We start from the raw sequence: 16,747 nt of genomic DNA, 5'->3' as shown, positions 1-16,747 counted from the left end.
GTGACAATGACTTGTCTTTTTCTTACTGGAGTCTTGTCTTTTTCCTACTATAGTAGAGTTATTCGGTGCCGTTCTACCCTTTTGACTATTTCTAAAACTCCCCCATAAATCTTTCAAGTTTTTTTTCTCTACTGCTTTTATCCAAGATCCCCCCACCCACCCACCCAGGATCTGGCAGGTCTCACCCCATATAGCACCTCTGCCAAAAGAGAAACACCACCAAATTATACCAGGGTGATCCAGAGTGGGGTTTGTTTGCATTTGATGTTGAGAAAGTAATTGAAAAGATAAGAATCTGCTCAGGCTTAGAGCTGAGTCCTGGGCTTGAGAGTCCTTTCAGCTGGGGCCCTAGATCCTCCTTCCTACGGGAGCACAGCTCCACACCACCCCGCTGTAGGACTGTCGGCTCACCTCTCCCACTGGCTTCCTCCATCGCACAGCCTATGCCAGGGAATGCCCCATTGCCCAAGAGCTCTCACAGGCTCACATAGCACCGGGCCCTGACAGTTCATTGGCCTCCATGCTTCCTCTCAGTCAAGCAACACTGCCAAGAAAAACCTGAGGGCAGGTGAGAAAACCAGTTGTGATCTGTCCAGTAAGCAGGTGACAGTGTAGCAGCCAGCTGGCTCCGCCTTCAGTGTCTCCTGGAGTCTTGGGGATGGAAAGGAAAGCAGCAGACACTCCAGGACCAGTTTCCTGAAGCTCCGGGCCATCTAATTGTTCTGCTGGAAGCAGCCCGGGAACCTGAGGCAGACACCATGGCGCAAGGTAGGCAAGGTCCACGAGGCTCCCAGACAGAAAGACTGTAGAAAGCCTGAGGGAGGGTGGAGAGAGGAAGAGAGGAGCAAAATAGACTTGAGACCGGAAGAGCAGAAACCTCTTTCCAAATCTCAGAATCTGCTGGTAGTCTGAGAACCTTGAGATAAGGGAGAGGCTGGCAGGTCAACAGCCAGCACATTTGCTTCTGTCTCCTTGTGGGTTGGTTGGAAACAGGGGCAGGATCATAGACGAGGTCCTTCTCTGCCAGTAGCTGACCTGCTGATATTGATTAAGCCACTTCTCTACTTTCTAGTCTTCTTGACTAAAAATCAAGAGGAGTTGGAGTGGTTATTCTTGATGCTATTTTCTAGCTCTAAAATTATCAGATGTTCCCTCTCTTCTTTTCTTCCTGGATTTCAGTCAGTCCCTCGTGTTAACTAGTCTTTGCATCATGTCCTTTCGCCTATGTCAATTCTCTTGTTCTAAAAAGAATTGCTATAGAGATGAAATGGTTACTTGAAATTATTTGGAAGAATGAACTAAAAACTCTACAAACACAATACTCACAACTTTATTTACACTCCTTACTGTGTTTGGCATACTAGTTACTGTGTTTGGCATATTGAATACGTCACGGGTAGCCTGCCAGGCTTTGCTGTGCGGGTGAGATACTCTTGGTAGCTTGCTGGGTTCTCAAAGAGGGGTGGAGGAATCGAACCCGGCTCGGCTGGGCTGGCTGTGCGCAAGGCAAACGCCCTATCGCTGCTGTGCTATCGCTCCAACCCATAGCACAGTGGGTAGGGCATTTGCCTTACACGCAGCCAACATAAGAATGAAATATGTAAAAAAAATTGCAATTAGCAAAAAACTTAAATTTAACAGAAGAAATGCTAAATTGCACCACAAAATCTACCTCTCAAAAGATCAATGAAAAAAATGTAAAAAGACCTAAATAATGGGAATACACCCCAAGTTTATGAAATAGAAACCTTAATATCATTCAGATGACAAACTAACCAAAAGAATCAACACAATTTCTTTTTTAGTTGCTAGTTTGCTTTTAGTTAGTTGTTAGTTTGCTTTTTATTTTTTAAAATTTTTTTTTTGCTTTTATTGGGTCACACCAGTGATACTCAGGAGTTACTCCTGGCTCTGTACTCAGGAATTAATCCTGGCAGTGCTCAGGGGACCATATGGATGCTGAGAATCGAACCCAAGTCAGCTGCCCTACCCACTGTACTATTGCTCCAGCCCTTGCTTTTTATATTTTTTATTCTTTTTGAGAATCAATTCAATTTCTATCAATTTCTATAAAAAATCCCAACTTCCCAACTGCTGTTTAATATATGTCAGTGAGCAGGTATTAACAATCAAATAAAAACAACAATAAGGGGCCTGAGTGATAGTACAGTGGGTAGGGTGTTTGCTTTGCATGCACTCAACTTGGGTTTGCCATACATATGAGATCCCTGTCATCCCATAATGACCCCCCGAGCTTACCTAGTGTAATTTCTGAGCACAGACCCTAGGTAATCCCTGACCATCACCTGGTGTGACCAAACAACAACAAAAACAACAACAAACCCGAAACAACAACAACAACAACAAAAAGCCAACAATAAACTAACCAACCAGCCAAGATAATTTAGAAAAGGAAAAACAGCATGAGAGCCCACATTTCCTATTTCAAAATGTTCTACAAAAAGTATAGTAATCAGAGGTACTTGTATCTAAACCACAGAGCCAACACACTACAACACACTCTTTATGCCAGTTAATAAGCAGAAGACCCAAACTACAATAACCAAACTAAAAAATGTGCCTGCAAGGAGGCAGAATGACAGTTGGGAGGGGAAACCCGGAGATAGTGTCAGATGGAAGGTTCCGTTGGTGATGGGATTGGTGTTAGAGCATTGAATGCCTGAAACTCTATTATGAACACCTTTGTATGTCACTGTGCCTTTTAAAAAATGTAGTAATAAAGGCAATATGGTACTTGCATAAGATTGACATACAAATAAATAGATTAGAACTGAGATTCTGGAGTAAACTTATGTTCAGGGTTTTTTTTTTTTTTTGAGAAGTGTGGTAAGACAATTCAGTCGGGGGGAAAAGCTTTTCTGTCAATGATACTGAGATAACAAGTTAATTATATGCAAAAGAATGCAATTGGACCCCCACTTCACAGTCTCTGCAAGAATAAACTCAAAACCAATCAGCTTTGAACAGAAAAACTAAAACTAAAACTTTTAGAAGACACACAAAGGTAAATCTTTGCAATTTTGGACAAAACAATGGTTTAATAGATATAATAGGTAATCATGGGTGGAGAAAGTAAATACATTACACTTTGTCACAGCTAATAACGTCTTTTTATAAGGACGCCATCAATAATATAAAAAGGCAACTTATAGAATGGGATAAATTATTTGAAAGTCAAGTCTGATAAGGAATGTATATTGACAATAAAGAATTTATACAATTCACTAATGAAAAGAATAGCCCAAATCTTAAAATATGTTGCTGATCTGAATAGACATTTCTTCAAAGAAAGTATTTATAAGGTCAATAAATGTGTGAGAAGATGCCCAACGTCGCTAGTCAATAGGAAAATGCAAATGAGATGTCTCTTTATGCCAGTTAGGACAGCTGTAGTAATTTAAAAAAATGAAAAATGATAACAAAAGATGGTGAGAATGAGGAGAAATGGAATTTCATATATTTTGGTGGGATCATAAAATGGTGTGACCACTCTAAAGAATAGCCTGACAATTTCTCAAAATGTTAAACATAAAGAGTTATCATATGACTCAGGTTTATACATAAAAGATTTAAAACATGTTCACACAAAATCTTTTTTAAGAATGTTGATAACAGCATTATTCAAAATTGCAAATAACTCAAATGCTCATAAGCTGATTAATGAATGAGTACATGTAGAAGATCCAATGAAATTTTTAGTCAGTCATAAATAAGAATGCTGAATATGCTATACTATAGTTGAAATTTGAAGACAATGCTAAGCAAAAAACCAACCAAACAAGCAAACAAAAGACCCCAGAAAAACAGGCGCAAAAGATCACATTGAATGTTATTTATACAAAATATGCAGAATGGGAAAATTTTTTCCAGATGCTGCAAGGATGGGGTGAGGGAGAATAATTGGTAGTAGGATGAGTTTTCTCATTTGAATTTTCTTTTTCGAATAAGTGGATTGCAGTAATATCACTGTCACTGTCCTCCCGATGTTGTTCATCGATTTGCTCGAGCGGGCCCAGTAATGTCTCCATTTTGAGACTTGTTGTTACTGTGTTTGGCATATCGAATACATCACAGGTAGCTTGCCAGGCTTTGCTGTGCAGACGAGATACTCTCAGTAGCTTGCCAGGCTCTCTGAGAGGGGCGGAGGAATCGAACCCAGGTGGGCCTGGCTAGCTGTGCACAAGGCAAACGCCCTACTGCTGTGCTATCACTCCAGCCCTGCAGTAATATAATTTACGGTATTATTATTGATGGTTTCCTATGTGAATATTTCAATACCATATCCATCACCAATGTATACCCACCTGCCTCCCACAAGGGTCTCAATGTCTCTCCCCTTCAAGTGCCCCAGTCCCCTACTGCAACTCAATTCTCTTGTTGTGTTGCCTTTGGGTTTTGTTGCTATCTTCCTGTGTATCTTTATTAAGTCCCACATATGAGAGATCATTCTATATCTATCCCTTTCCTTTGGACTGACTTCACTCAGCTCTAGTATCATAGGGTAGATTTTCTCATAAAGTAATATAAGCATAAAGATCAGTACCCATGGTTGGTACTCAAAAGTGTTTGCTAGGTTAAATAGGTCTCTTTTGTTTGCATAATTGCCCTGTGTTTATTTCAGATCCAACCAATACCTCAGTGGGGACCTGTCTCCTGGGTGCCAAGCACTGTTCTAAGAATTCTGGCATTGAATCTCATTAACTCCTCACTACAAGGTTGAGAGGATGAAATGTCATGTTAAATGCTCACTTGGAGTTGAAAAAAAACAAGGCTCATGCAGATTAAATGTCTTGCCTAAGGTTAAACCTAGGGTCACTCCTCCTAGTCCAATTAACTATCAGTTGCCGCCTATTGCTGTCTCCACTTATATTCAGCAAAAACATCCGACTCACTGCCAATTGGGAAAGTACTTGGCTTTTCACTAGAGGTGGGAAAAAAACTCACTACCTGTGGAGACCAACTGACTAGACAGAGATTGAAAATTGGCTCTGATTCAGGTTGGGCACATGACCCAGAACTACTCAACAGGTGTGGCAACATCTGCTGATAGAGAGCACTGAGACTAAATCTCAGCCTCTAGGTAAGTCCTGGGTCAAGTCCATCTATGAAACATAGGGAACGTTCTTCAATTCAGGCACCAAGGCATTCAAATAGAAGTTACATTAAATATTGGGCCTGTGTTCTCCAGGATGTGAGAAGACGATAGGGTGAAACTATCAGGGAAGCTGGAAGGAAATTAAAGGACAACTTTTAAAGTAATTTTAATCTCAGTGTTTATCCTTGAGAGACCATCCCACATGAGAGACAGATAAGGATGTACAGCATTACCCGTACAACTGGAAAATGGGAAACAACCTAGATATCTACCAGTGGGAGACTAGATAAATAAATTACTTTGACCATACTATGAAATACTGTGTAAAGTGGAAAACATCGAGATTCATAGGATAGGTAATTAGTGCATGGATAGAGACTCAAGGCACATTATTGGGTGAAAGAGCAATCAAGCTGTAGAAAGCTATGTACAATATGATGATACCATGGATATTCCAAAGAAATATTCATGCATGTGAATCCTGTATATTACATTGAATGTCTGTGTACATATTGTGTAGACAAAAGATTCCTGACTAGTTTCTCTGGGAATGAAGGTGAAGTTAGGAGTGACAGCCATGGTCTGTAACCTTTATTTGTAATTATTGCTTTAATACAACTAGATATGCATATATTTCTTAGGGAATTTAAACTTAAAAATATTAAAGAATTGGGTCTGGAGAGACAGTAAATTGTTAGGGCTCTTGCCTTGCATGCAGCCCACCCAGCTTCAATCCCTGGCATCCCATATGGTGCCCAACACTGCCAGCAGTGCCAAACACAGTAACAAGTCTCAAAATGGAGACGCTACTGGGCCTGCTCGAGCAAAATTGATGAACAACGGGAGGACAGTGTTCATTCTTATGTTACTGGAAATAGATTATTTCCTTAATTTTATTTAAAATTTTTTCTAAATGTACATAAAATACAATTAGTTTTAATATTTACATTATATCTACATTTTTCTAAATTTATTAGTTTATGCATGATTTGATAAGATTTTCTACATTCAAGATCACATCATATATAAAGGTAATTTTACATCTTCTTTCTAATATATACTGGCTAAAACCTCCAGTGCAATGTTGAAGAGTTGATCCTCTATATACTATTTCACTAAAGTATAATTTTTACTTTACAAAAGATTTTCTCTTTTTTATAGTTATCCTTTTGCAGGTTGAGGAAATTTTTTAAATTTCTTTTTCTTTCTTTTTTTTTTTAAAGCCTTTTTGATGGGCTGATGCCATAGCACAGCAGGTAGGGCATTTTCCTTGCACATGGCCGACCCGGGTTTGATTCCTCCATCCCTCTCAAGGAGCCTGGCAAGCTACCGAGAGTATCCTGCCCGCACGGCAGAGCCTGGCAATCTCCCCATGGCATATTCATATGCCAAAAACAGTAACAACAAGTCTCACAATGGAGACATTAGTGGTGTCCGCTTGAGCAAATCGATGAAAAATGGGAAGACAGTGCTACAGGACAGTGCTACAGGACAGTGCTACAGTGCTAGACTTTGATGAATCTTTTCCCTCCCCAAAATTTATTTTACTGAAGCACCATGATTACAAAGTTCTTCATAATTGGGTTTTTGATGTACAAAGTTCCATCACAAACCCTGCCACCAGTGTCAACTTCTGAGGAAATTTCTTTGTCTTTGGAGATAGATTATTTGTTGAGATTATTTGTTTTTCAGGTTAAAAAAGGGGCTTATACTTCTTAAAGCAAGGATTTAGTTGAGATAGACTAGCCAGTTCTCTCTTATTAATTTATGTCCAGTTTCAGAAGACAGATATATTAAAAAGAAAATACAGGGTCAAAAGGATAGTATAGGGGTTAAGGTCAACCTGCATGGAGTTGACCCCAGTTTGATCCCTGGCACCAGCAAGCACTATAAGTAGGATTTAATTTTTTAAAAAGTTGATATAAATGACAAATGACCATGATATTAACCTATCAAATGTATAGTAAAAGGCAAATTTCCCCTATGCATTATGCAGAAGGTCCTGTAGATAAGTGGGAAATGGGAAGAAACTTAGATAAATAAGGGCAGGTCCCATGAGGGAAGTGGATCTTGAAAAGGTCTTGAAGGACAGATGGAATTGGTGAGTGAGGGGGCATTCTGTGTTAGGGTTATAGCAGGGCCAAACAATATGTTGTGCAGACAGGACTACCATTTCCTTGGGACAGATTGCCTAGAAGAGAAGAGCATACTGGGAGTAGAGAAAGAAGTGAGAACGTAAAGTATAAAGTAAGACAGGGAAGTCATGAGTGCCAGATTAAGGGTTGTTTCTTTTACATGGTGGTTCTAGACATCTTAGAACTTATACAACAAAAGATTGGCACAATCAAATTCTTGCAGAAATGAAATCTAATGGTGCTGTGTGGTGGAGTGGTGGAGAAAGGTAGAAAGCGGAAAACTGATGAGGGGAGGTGAGTGAGGTGAGGAGGTCAGAACCATGAACATACAGAAAGGGAAAGGAGTAGAGGAATATGAACATACCTGAATGGATCTAGACCAAGAATAAAAAGAATAAAAAGCTGACTGTTAATTAAAGGTTATGAGCCCAGGTGCCTGGAGGCCAAGATAGACCATGAGCAAACACACTGAATGAAGCCCTTCCTGGCTAACACACTGCAAGAACAGTGGAGTTGGTCTGTGCTTCCACAGAAGCTCCAGAAGACCAGGAATGGCCCTAATTCTGGGTACGCACAGCAACTCAGCAACTGGGGTGTTGGGCACAGGTGTTAGTGGTGCTTGGTGAGCCAGAATGAATGGCTGAATGAAGAAGAGCCAGGGTCTTGATCCCAGAAGAGAGGTTAAAGTTCTCTCTCGAGATTGCACAGCTAGTGAGCAGTGGACAGGATGAAACTAGGCCCCACAACCCCGTTCATTCATCTTTCCCTGGTTATTCCACTGCAGGGCTGGAGGTGGCCCTGACAGACCTCCAGAGCTCCCGGAACAATCTGCGCCACCACACGGAAGAGATCAGCACTGAACGCCTCCTTGTTCGCCGGGGCCAGGCCTTTAATATCACTCTATACTTCAGGACCCGGGGCTTCCAGCCTGGTCTGGACAACATCATTTTTGTGGTTGAGACAGGTGAAAAGTTGATTTGCTACCAGGGGGGCTCTGTGTGTCTGAGTGTGTGTGTGTGTGTGTGTGTGTGTGTGTGTGTGTGTGTGTGTGTGTGTGTGTCTGGGGGTTCTAAAGGGTCTAAGAGATAGCCTCAGCTCTGCTTTCCTCCCAGGACCACTGCCAGAACTGGCCAAGGGCACTCAGGCCATGTTCAGCCTGACAGGCCGTCAGGGCCCATGGATCGCCTCAATAGAGAATAACAGTCCCACTTCCCTGGAGGTGAGCATGTGCGCACCTCCCATGGCGGCCGTGGGTCGGTACCGCTTGAAGGTCCGCATAGATACCTTCCAAGGGCCGACCGTGGCCTACCAGCTTGGGGAGTTCATCCTGCTCTTCAATCCCTGGTGTTCAGGTAAGGCAGGGTGCTGATGTGGGGTTTCCTTATCCACCCCCCCTGGTTATTGCCACACAGAGCCAGGCTCAAGATTTCCAAACCTCAGCTTACAAACCTCTCCAGTCTCCTGTATCCAGCACCCTCCCCCAGCCATCGATGAGGGCCAAGGAGCCTTTACTATTTATGTGGTAATCTCTCAGGCCTTTTAGAAACCCCCCCCCCATACACACATGCATACACACATGTACACCGGTCACCAATCAAGTCCTCACATAAACAGCCAAGTCATCTGTACTTAAAAAGAGAACTATTACAATTAAGTTTGACCACTGTTAACATTTCTCTATCATACATATTATGTTGAAGTTTTCCATTATAAGAGTAATAAATTCATGATAGTACCTATTTGTGGAATGACCCAAAGTGTGAATAAAGCTATATCCTAATTCCCAAATTCTGTCTCTGGAGGAAATCTTGTTAACATCTTCCTGTAGACTCATAACAATGTTCAATTTAGCAAACATGTATTTACACATACATGCATGCATGTGATTATACAGTTTATTTAACAGTTCAACTTTGAGTAGATTTTTTTCTATCAGTCCATTATTTTAACAACTACAATTATTCACTGTCTGAGTATATAAAATGTTTGAAACCAACTCCCTATTTATGGCCTTTGGTTGTTTTCGTTTCTGCCTTACACAAATAGAGCTATAAACATTATCCCAGTTCCACCTGCCCACAGGCCGTGTCCTGTCTGATGGTGCTGCAGCGGGGGCGGGGTGGGGACCTGGACATAGCCACATGCCAGGGCAGTAGGAGTCCCAGGGGAAGGGGAGGGTGGAAGGAACAGGAAGGTCTGAGAGAATACTGACCTTAGGTCCAGGGGCTCTGCTGGCCTATGCCTGAATCCAGTAACCAGAAGCCCACTAGTTCCCTCCATCACTAATTCCTGCCACTCCCATTGTCCAGTCACTGAGACTCCTCACCCAGTTGAAGGGTCCCCACTGGACCACAGAAAATAGTTATCCTTTCTCTGAGTCACACACACACACACACACACACACACACACACACACACGTGCGCGCGAAATCCATGACAGTGGGATTCAGATTTGCACTGAACTCACGAGCTGTAGGAAGTGATATCTATGGAACTATTTTCTTTTGAGACTTGTGTCTTCTACCTGGCTATTGGTGCCAGGGAGATCCAATACTGGAGTTAACAGAGGAAAGGACTAAAGTCAGTACTCCCAACTGTCCCAGACCATGTCCAGGATACTGGATGGGGCCTCTGTCCTATAGCTAGTCCACTGAGGGCACCTGCCATGAGGATGAGTCCTGTGGCTCTTTTTTTTTTCTTTTTGGGTCACACCCAGCGATGCACAGAGGTTACTCCTGGCTCTGCACTCAGGAATCACCCCTGGCGGTGCTCAGGGGACCATATGGGATGTTGGGAATCGAACCCAGATTGGCTGCGTGCAAGGCAAACACCCTACCTGCTGTGCTATTGCTCCAGCCCCGAGTCCTGTGGCTCTTAGCCCTGACAAAAACCTCAGATGTTCCTCAATAGGAGCTTTTCCCCTGGCAGACTACCCTCCAGCTGTGTCTGAGGGTACCTCTGACTAAGGGAGGAAGAAACCCTTACTTCAGGGTCATGTAGGGCTTTCAAATTGTTCTAGGTTATGACAGAAAAAAGTTCTGGGCCCCAATATCTTTTGTTTGTTAAATAACTTTTAAAAAGTTTATTTGGGAAGCCAAAAGAATTGCTAAGCAGTCAGGGCTGCGTGGTTTTTATATACAAGGAACCAAATTTGAACTCCAACACCTCATGGACCCTGAGCACCAGTGGATGTAGTCCTGGAAGCCCCTGAACAACACAGGGTGTGACCCAGGAGGCTTCCATTCATTTCCGGGTGTCTCTGTTGGTCACCAGCCTCACAGAGTCTGAGGCTCGAACCCTGGCATTGAGCCACCTATGTGGGTTGCCCAAGTATCACCAGCAGTGGCCCAAATTTTCCTGAGGATCATTTGGGCACTCCCCACAAAAAATTTGTTTTTAAAGATAATTTTTATACCATAAACATATATGCATATACCTTTTTCATAAAAAAATTAATTGATGCTAGGAATGAACTCATTATTATGTTATTTATTTTAAATTACTAAATCACATGTAGATCCATGTCTTTATTCCTTTGCGGGGAAGGATTTGGGGTCAAATATGGCAGTTCTTGGGGGCCACTCCCAGTTCTGTGCTCAGCAATGCTTGGGAGACTGAGTGGGGTCATCAGTATGCAAGGCAAGCACCTTAAACCTTGTATTATCCTTCTATCCCAAGATCCACTCTCTTTATATATTGTTTTACCTGTTTATGTTAATATCACAGAGATTCTATGATGGACATGCCTATTCCTTAGTACAGGATATATAGATTATTGCTTGCTTTTCTGTATCATACCAGAGCACTTAGATATATTGTATTGAATAGTATCTAAATCTTTCCATAGAATAATTTTCTCCAAAAGGAAGAGTGAGGGCAGGCCAGTCCCTCAGAGCATTCTTTTCTAGGCTTAGCTGAGAAAGAGCAGGAGCCAGAGATCATCTGGGCTCTGAGATAAAATTTCACTCGTACCTCATGTATCATGTAGGCAAGTTATTCATTCTAAGACAGTTTCATCCACCTTACAATGGCATTAGAACATAAATAGATTTTTGCAAACAACAAAATGCCCCAAACACCCATTCTATGATTTTGCCTTGTTCATGTGTAACCGATTGTTGGTGTTGTCAGGGTGTAGGGGTGTGTGGAAAGCAAACCTCTCCAGGACCCTTTTGTTTCCCCTGGCATCATGCAGTATCCTATGCAGAGCTCTGCCTCTGTGCCACAGTGCTTTCTGGAGCTGGGAATAAAAAAGAAAAGGCAAAGAACTCTTGTGTTTTGTGTCCCTCCTCTTTGATTCATAGGGGACACTGTCTACCTGGACAGCGAGCCCCAGAGGCAGGAGTATGTGGTGAATGACTATGGCTTCATCTACCAAGGTAATAAGAACTGGATTCAGCCTTGCCCCTGGAACTATGGACAGGTGAGTCTCTTCCCACTCCCAGCCCATTCATATTCTAGGCTCGTGGGGTAAGGAGAACAGGATCAACGTGGATGAGAAGGCTGGTACAAGTTTCACCAGGACCACTCAGAGCTGCGAGGTGCCACCCAAGGAGATAGAGAAAAGAAAGGTTGCAAGGTGTTTTTTGTTGTTGTTGTTGTTGCTTTTTAGGTTACACCCGGCAATACATAGGTGTTACTTCTGGCTCATGCATTCAGGAATTACCCCTGGCAGTGCTCAGGGGACCATATGGGATGCTGGGAATTGAACCTGGGTCAGCCGCGTGCGAGGCAAACGCCCTATTCGCTGTGCTATCGCTCCAGCCCCACAAGATGGTTTCTGCTGGTCACACTGGATTTGGGCAATAGGTTCTAAAGGAAAAGGAGCAGCTAAAGGTTCCCCATAAGAACTCTCTCCAGGAGGGTGAGGATGAAGAGAAAGGTAGCAATGAAGATGATGGAGCAGGGATTTGTTAATTTGTTTCTTGGGGGACCCTAGTTGCTACTTTCTCATTTCACCCTCACAGCACCCAGGGATGTCCCATGGCCAGCCCTGCCACACTGAGGACATCTGTCCCTTGAACATGTTAGCCTGAGCAGGGATCCATTCGTCTCCTTATCACTGTTACCTCTGTATAAATCTGTTTTGATTGTACACACACATTTATATTTCATCATAAAAGTAATACATGGTTGCTTTTTAAAACCTTGCAAGACTTTTTTTGGTGGGGATGGAATGATAGTACAGTGGGTAGGGCGGTTGCCTTGCACGCACCAAACCCAGATCTGAGCCCTAGCATCCTATATAGTCCCCAGAGCACCACCAGGAGTAATCCTTGAACATTTCTGGGTGTGATGCAAAAAGGGAAAAAACAAACAAACAAAACCTTGCAAGGATGGGACCAGACAGTACAGGGGCTAGGACACTTGTATGCAGTCAGTCCAGGTTCAATCCCTGGCACCACACTGAGTCTCCTGAGCTCAAAACCAAAATCAAAATGACACCAAACACAAACACAAGAAGATTTTATAAGAAACTCTATGAAAATTAGATACCTAGAATAAAGAGATCATCCTGTACCCTGACATCACCATGGACTATTGTGCCTCTATATTGTTGCCCACGTACCTTCTAAACCGCACAATATCAGCTGTAGAGTTAGCGCCCTATGGAACTATAGATGTGGCTTAAATGGGCAAGCACATACCCTACTTGCGTGAGGTTGTCACCATCTGTTCCCCGGCCCCATCTAGTCCAAGGCCTCCAAGTGTGAGGCGACCTCCTAGTCCCGCTGGGTCTGATTAAAACAGTGTTTAAAGAACATCAGGTTAACGTCACTCTTGCCTGCCTTCCACTTGAAGCTCAGCCTCAAGAGCTGTTCTGAGATGTTCAACGCGGTGCCAGGCAAGGGGGGTCTCCGGGTTGAACCTCAGCACCAGGCACACTGCTGGGAGACAGCCAGCACTGGTCGCTCAGAAGAGGTGTGGTTGAGAGATCCTGGGGTGTTTAAGGAACCTAATATCAGTTTTATCTGGGTCCCTCCTCCCTATTTGTCTAAATAAAACTTCAACACACTTGGTCTAGCCCCCCAGGGGTGGCTACCATCAAAATTACACATGGCAACCTGAACTGGTGCCAGCCAGCTTCATCCCTTCTCTTTATCTTTTACTCACCGAGTGTATATTGAATGTTTGCTCAGTGACAGGCAGTAAAGTAAGTGACAGAAATATGAAAGTGAGCAATACATCATCTCTGAGCCGATGGCGTAATGGGAACTCAGGTACACAACTTGGTTGCTTTTCTGGGCAGTAGGGCTTATGAAAAAGGGTGAGAAGGGCACAAGATGTTGTGGAAACCCAGAAAAAGAGGAAGTGCTGAGTTAGCCAAGCGAAAGTAGGTGGGAAGATATTCCAGACAAAGTAAAGCATGAGCAGAGACACAAAGGTAGAAACATCGGGCTTTCTACAGGGGTATATGCTATGAAGAATTGCTGGAGCAAATGGAGATGGGCAGGGGGAGAAGGACATTGGGTACTTAGAGTTCATGTTGTTGAGGACAGAGGACTGAGTTAGGGAGGGTGTTACATGCTCTGTTGGGGGGAGGGGAGGGCTTTGCTTCTGAAGCAAAGTAAACTGATGAAACTGGATCAGAGAAGCCTCCTGATCCTTTTTAGGGCCCACATTACCTGGAAAGAAACACTCCCTCTTGTTCAACAAAGATGTTTGAGTTCCTACTGTATACTTAGGTCAGGAGTGTGGAGCAGTGAAAAGAGCTAGAGCGGCCAGAGAAAAGTATCAGGTGGGAACCAGACCTGTGCTCCGTCATCCAGTCTAATAAGTAGAGAGATTCAGTCAGGGCCAACCAGGCTCGTGCTCAGGGAAGTCCTCAGAAGAAGCAACCTTTATGCCACGCCTGAAAGAAGGAGCCAGCCTGCCTTGGGTGGGAAGTTTCCAAAACTCACAGGCCATTAGTCAGCCCAAAGCATCACTGAGTCATGGACACCATGGCAAGTTGGCACCACCAGCTCATCAGTATCTGCCAGTGAGGAGCTGGGTGAGCAGGTGAGAGTGGAAAATGAGGCAATGTGTTTTTAGCAAGAATACCCTGAGGATTACAGGAGTGTGGGGTTTGAGGGTAGAGGAGGAAAAATTGCTTTTTTAACCAGATTCCTTTGAAAAACAGAAGATAGCTGGTAACCACAATAATCTATTTATTTTAATTATTTGTTTTGGTTTGGGAGGTCACACCAGTAGTGTTTGGAGGGAACTCCTGCAACAGTACTCAGGGGTTGCTCCAAGCAGTGCACAGGGGACCACGAGGGACTGGTCATCTAACCCAAGCCCTGCCCATGCAAAGCATGCACTCCAGCCGTTTAAGTGATACCCCTGGCCAGCAAACAGTCTGAAATGCAGAAAGAGGGATTTTATTGGATGGAGACAGAAACTGGGGTGTGGGATCACCCCAAGGCTTGGGGATCCTGCATCTGCCCTGGCTTTGCCACTAGACAGATTACCCTCCAGTGGCTCAGCAGAGACATACACTTGCCATCTGGAGCCAGGCAGGATGGTTGGGTTCTTTACACACATATGCCAAGCACAGCAGCTCGCCTCTCTGCCTCCCCCATGCAGTTTGAAGAGAATATCATAGACATCTGCCTGGAGCTGCTAGACAAGAGCCTATACTTTCAGCTGGACCCAGCCATCGACTGTGCCTTGAGGGGCAGCCCCGTGTACATCAGCAGAGTGGTGTGTGCCATGGTGAGGTCCGGGCTGCCTCTGTCCACTAGGGCTGACCCCGGGGAGGGAGGAAGCCACACAGGGGAAACTCGACCCACACACTCTAATGCGGGGAATGAAGAATTAGGGGTCAGGGGCTCTGGCAGAGCAATTTCAAATGACTCTCATGCCAGAATGTGGGAAACTGTTGGGGATTTTTACCTCCTTTTTATTGAATCGCCATTAGAAGGCTTTTTTGTTTATTTTCTGTTCCCCCCCCCCCAACTGATCCCTAAAATAGCTGAGTGGAAGCCATCCTTTCTGTTAATTGCAAAGTCTGGGGAAACGCTAAGCATAGCTCTGTTTGTGTACATGGTATTGTTGCTTCCAAGTCCCCTTCGCTTGGAAGTATTTTTAGAAGTCCTCAGAGCCAAGTTCTTGCTTTGCAAAGGATGGGAGGTGGAGGCAGTGGGGAGGGTGGTGAGATGAGTGGAAATAGGATGATTCCTAGGGGAGCTTATGTTGGAATAGCTGGCCACAGGGGTCTGGAAGGTCACTAGTGAAATGAGATCAGTGACCTCCATGCCTCAGAGCCATGGACTTCGCAAGGCAGCACACGCGCCAGTTTGTTGAGGAAAGAGCTGCTTATGTTTTTATATGACTTCACCCCAGATCAACAGCAATGATGACAACGGGGTGCTCAACGGAAACTGGAGTGAGAATTACTCAGATGGCACGAACCCTGCAGAATGGACGGGCAGCGTGGCCATCCTGAAGCAGTGGCACGCCACAGGATGCCAGCCAGTGAGATACGGGCAGTGCTGGGTCTTTGCCGCTGTCATGTGCACAGGTAGGTAGTGTGAGAGCCCCATAAAAACACCAGAAAGGGGAAGGACTGGTGTCATTATCCTCTAGGCTTGCATTATCCCATCTCACACAGTCCCCACCACTTCCTTTGGCAGGAAGCTGTTTCCAGCAAAAAGGTCTCAGCACTGACCTCAGGCAAATTCACTTGGAAATGACATGCTTCCCAGGACCCTGTGTTCTTCCATTTTTCTGAGCTTGCAGAGCTTAATAGATTATTCCTAAGGGCAGAGCTAGAAATTGTCTAGCCCCAAATTAGGAATGACTTAAGGAGCTGAGTAATCAGAAAACTTGACAAATTGCTTAATGCTACAGGCAAGAGACTTAACAAAAATGTGAACATGATTGCGATGTGCATCTGAGCAGAGGTCTGGGCCAGAGGGCCAGAGCAAGATGGCAGTCAAAGTTAAAAATGTTCTTGAGTTAGGAGGTTTTACAAATTCTGTGATCCTGAAGCCCAACCCAGGGATGGATATAGTGGGGGAGGAGGAAATGCTAGGACATTTTTTTAGATAGGGAGTGAAGACTGCATTCATAGAGGCTTAAAACTGTATGTAAGAGTGGGGAGGGTTAAGGGGAAAATGGAAGTTGGTTTGCGTGTGGGGGGAGGAACAGGCAGAAGGTGATAGTGGGAGGGAGCAGAGACCTGGAAGTGAGTCACACACTGCAGGTAGCAGGAGGCTCCTTCTGCCTCACCCAGGATCAAACTCTTCCTCCTGGCCCTCACCCCCACCCTGTCCACGGTGTGTGGGCCAGCTCTAAGACTCTTGGCATGCATATCTATGTTTCTGACTTGGATCACAATCAGGAAGCAACTATTCTTGTTTGCTGGGGAAAGAGGTCAAGTGTGGTTCTCCTGGTAGGACAGTGCCTTAGTCTAATCTAGAGGGCTGGATATGCTTACAACTTGTTGAGTACTCAGGCACTTTGTGTAGCAAATCCTAATGCATGGCAGTGTGTGTGTGTGTGTGTGTGT

General features: G+C 44.1%; 1 protein-coding gene across 1 annotated transcript in view; it reads left to right on the top strand.

The window, feature by feature from the left end:
* Positions 1 to 758: 758 nt before the first annotated feature.
* Positions 759 to 16,747, top strand: part of TGM5 (transglutaminase 5) — a 38,552-nt gene continuing 22,563 nt past the window's right edge. Inside the window, exons 1-6 of the mRNA XM_056133975.1 lie at positions 759 to 768; positions 8,036 to 8,215; positions 8,364 to 8,603; positions 11,556 to 11,674; positions 14,821 to 14,949; positions 15,580 to 15,757. Of these exons, the coding sequence (XP_055989950.1) occupies positions 759 to 768; positions 8,036 to 8,215; positions 8,364 to 8,603; positions 11,556 to 11,674; positions 14,821 to 14,949; positions 15,580 to 15,757 (856 nt within the window). The remainder of the gene's footprint in view (positions 769 to 8,035; positions 8,216 to 8,363; positions 8,604 to 11,555; positions 11,675 to 14,820; positions 14,950 to 15,579; positions 15,758 to 16,747) is intronic.

Source organism: Sorex fumeus, unplaced genomic scaffold (genome assembly GCF_029834395.1).
Source record: "Sorex fumeus unplaced genomic scaffold, SorFum_2.1 ptg000098l, whole genome shotgun sequence".
NCBI classification, from domain to species: domain Eukaryota; kingdom Metazoa; phylum Chordata; class Mammalia; order Eulipotyphla; family Soricidae; genus Sorex; species Sorex fumeus.
This window is presented reverse-complemented; position numbering and strand designations above follow the sequence as displayed.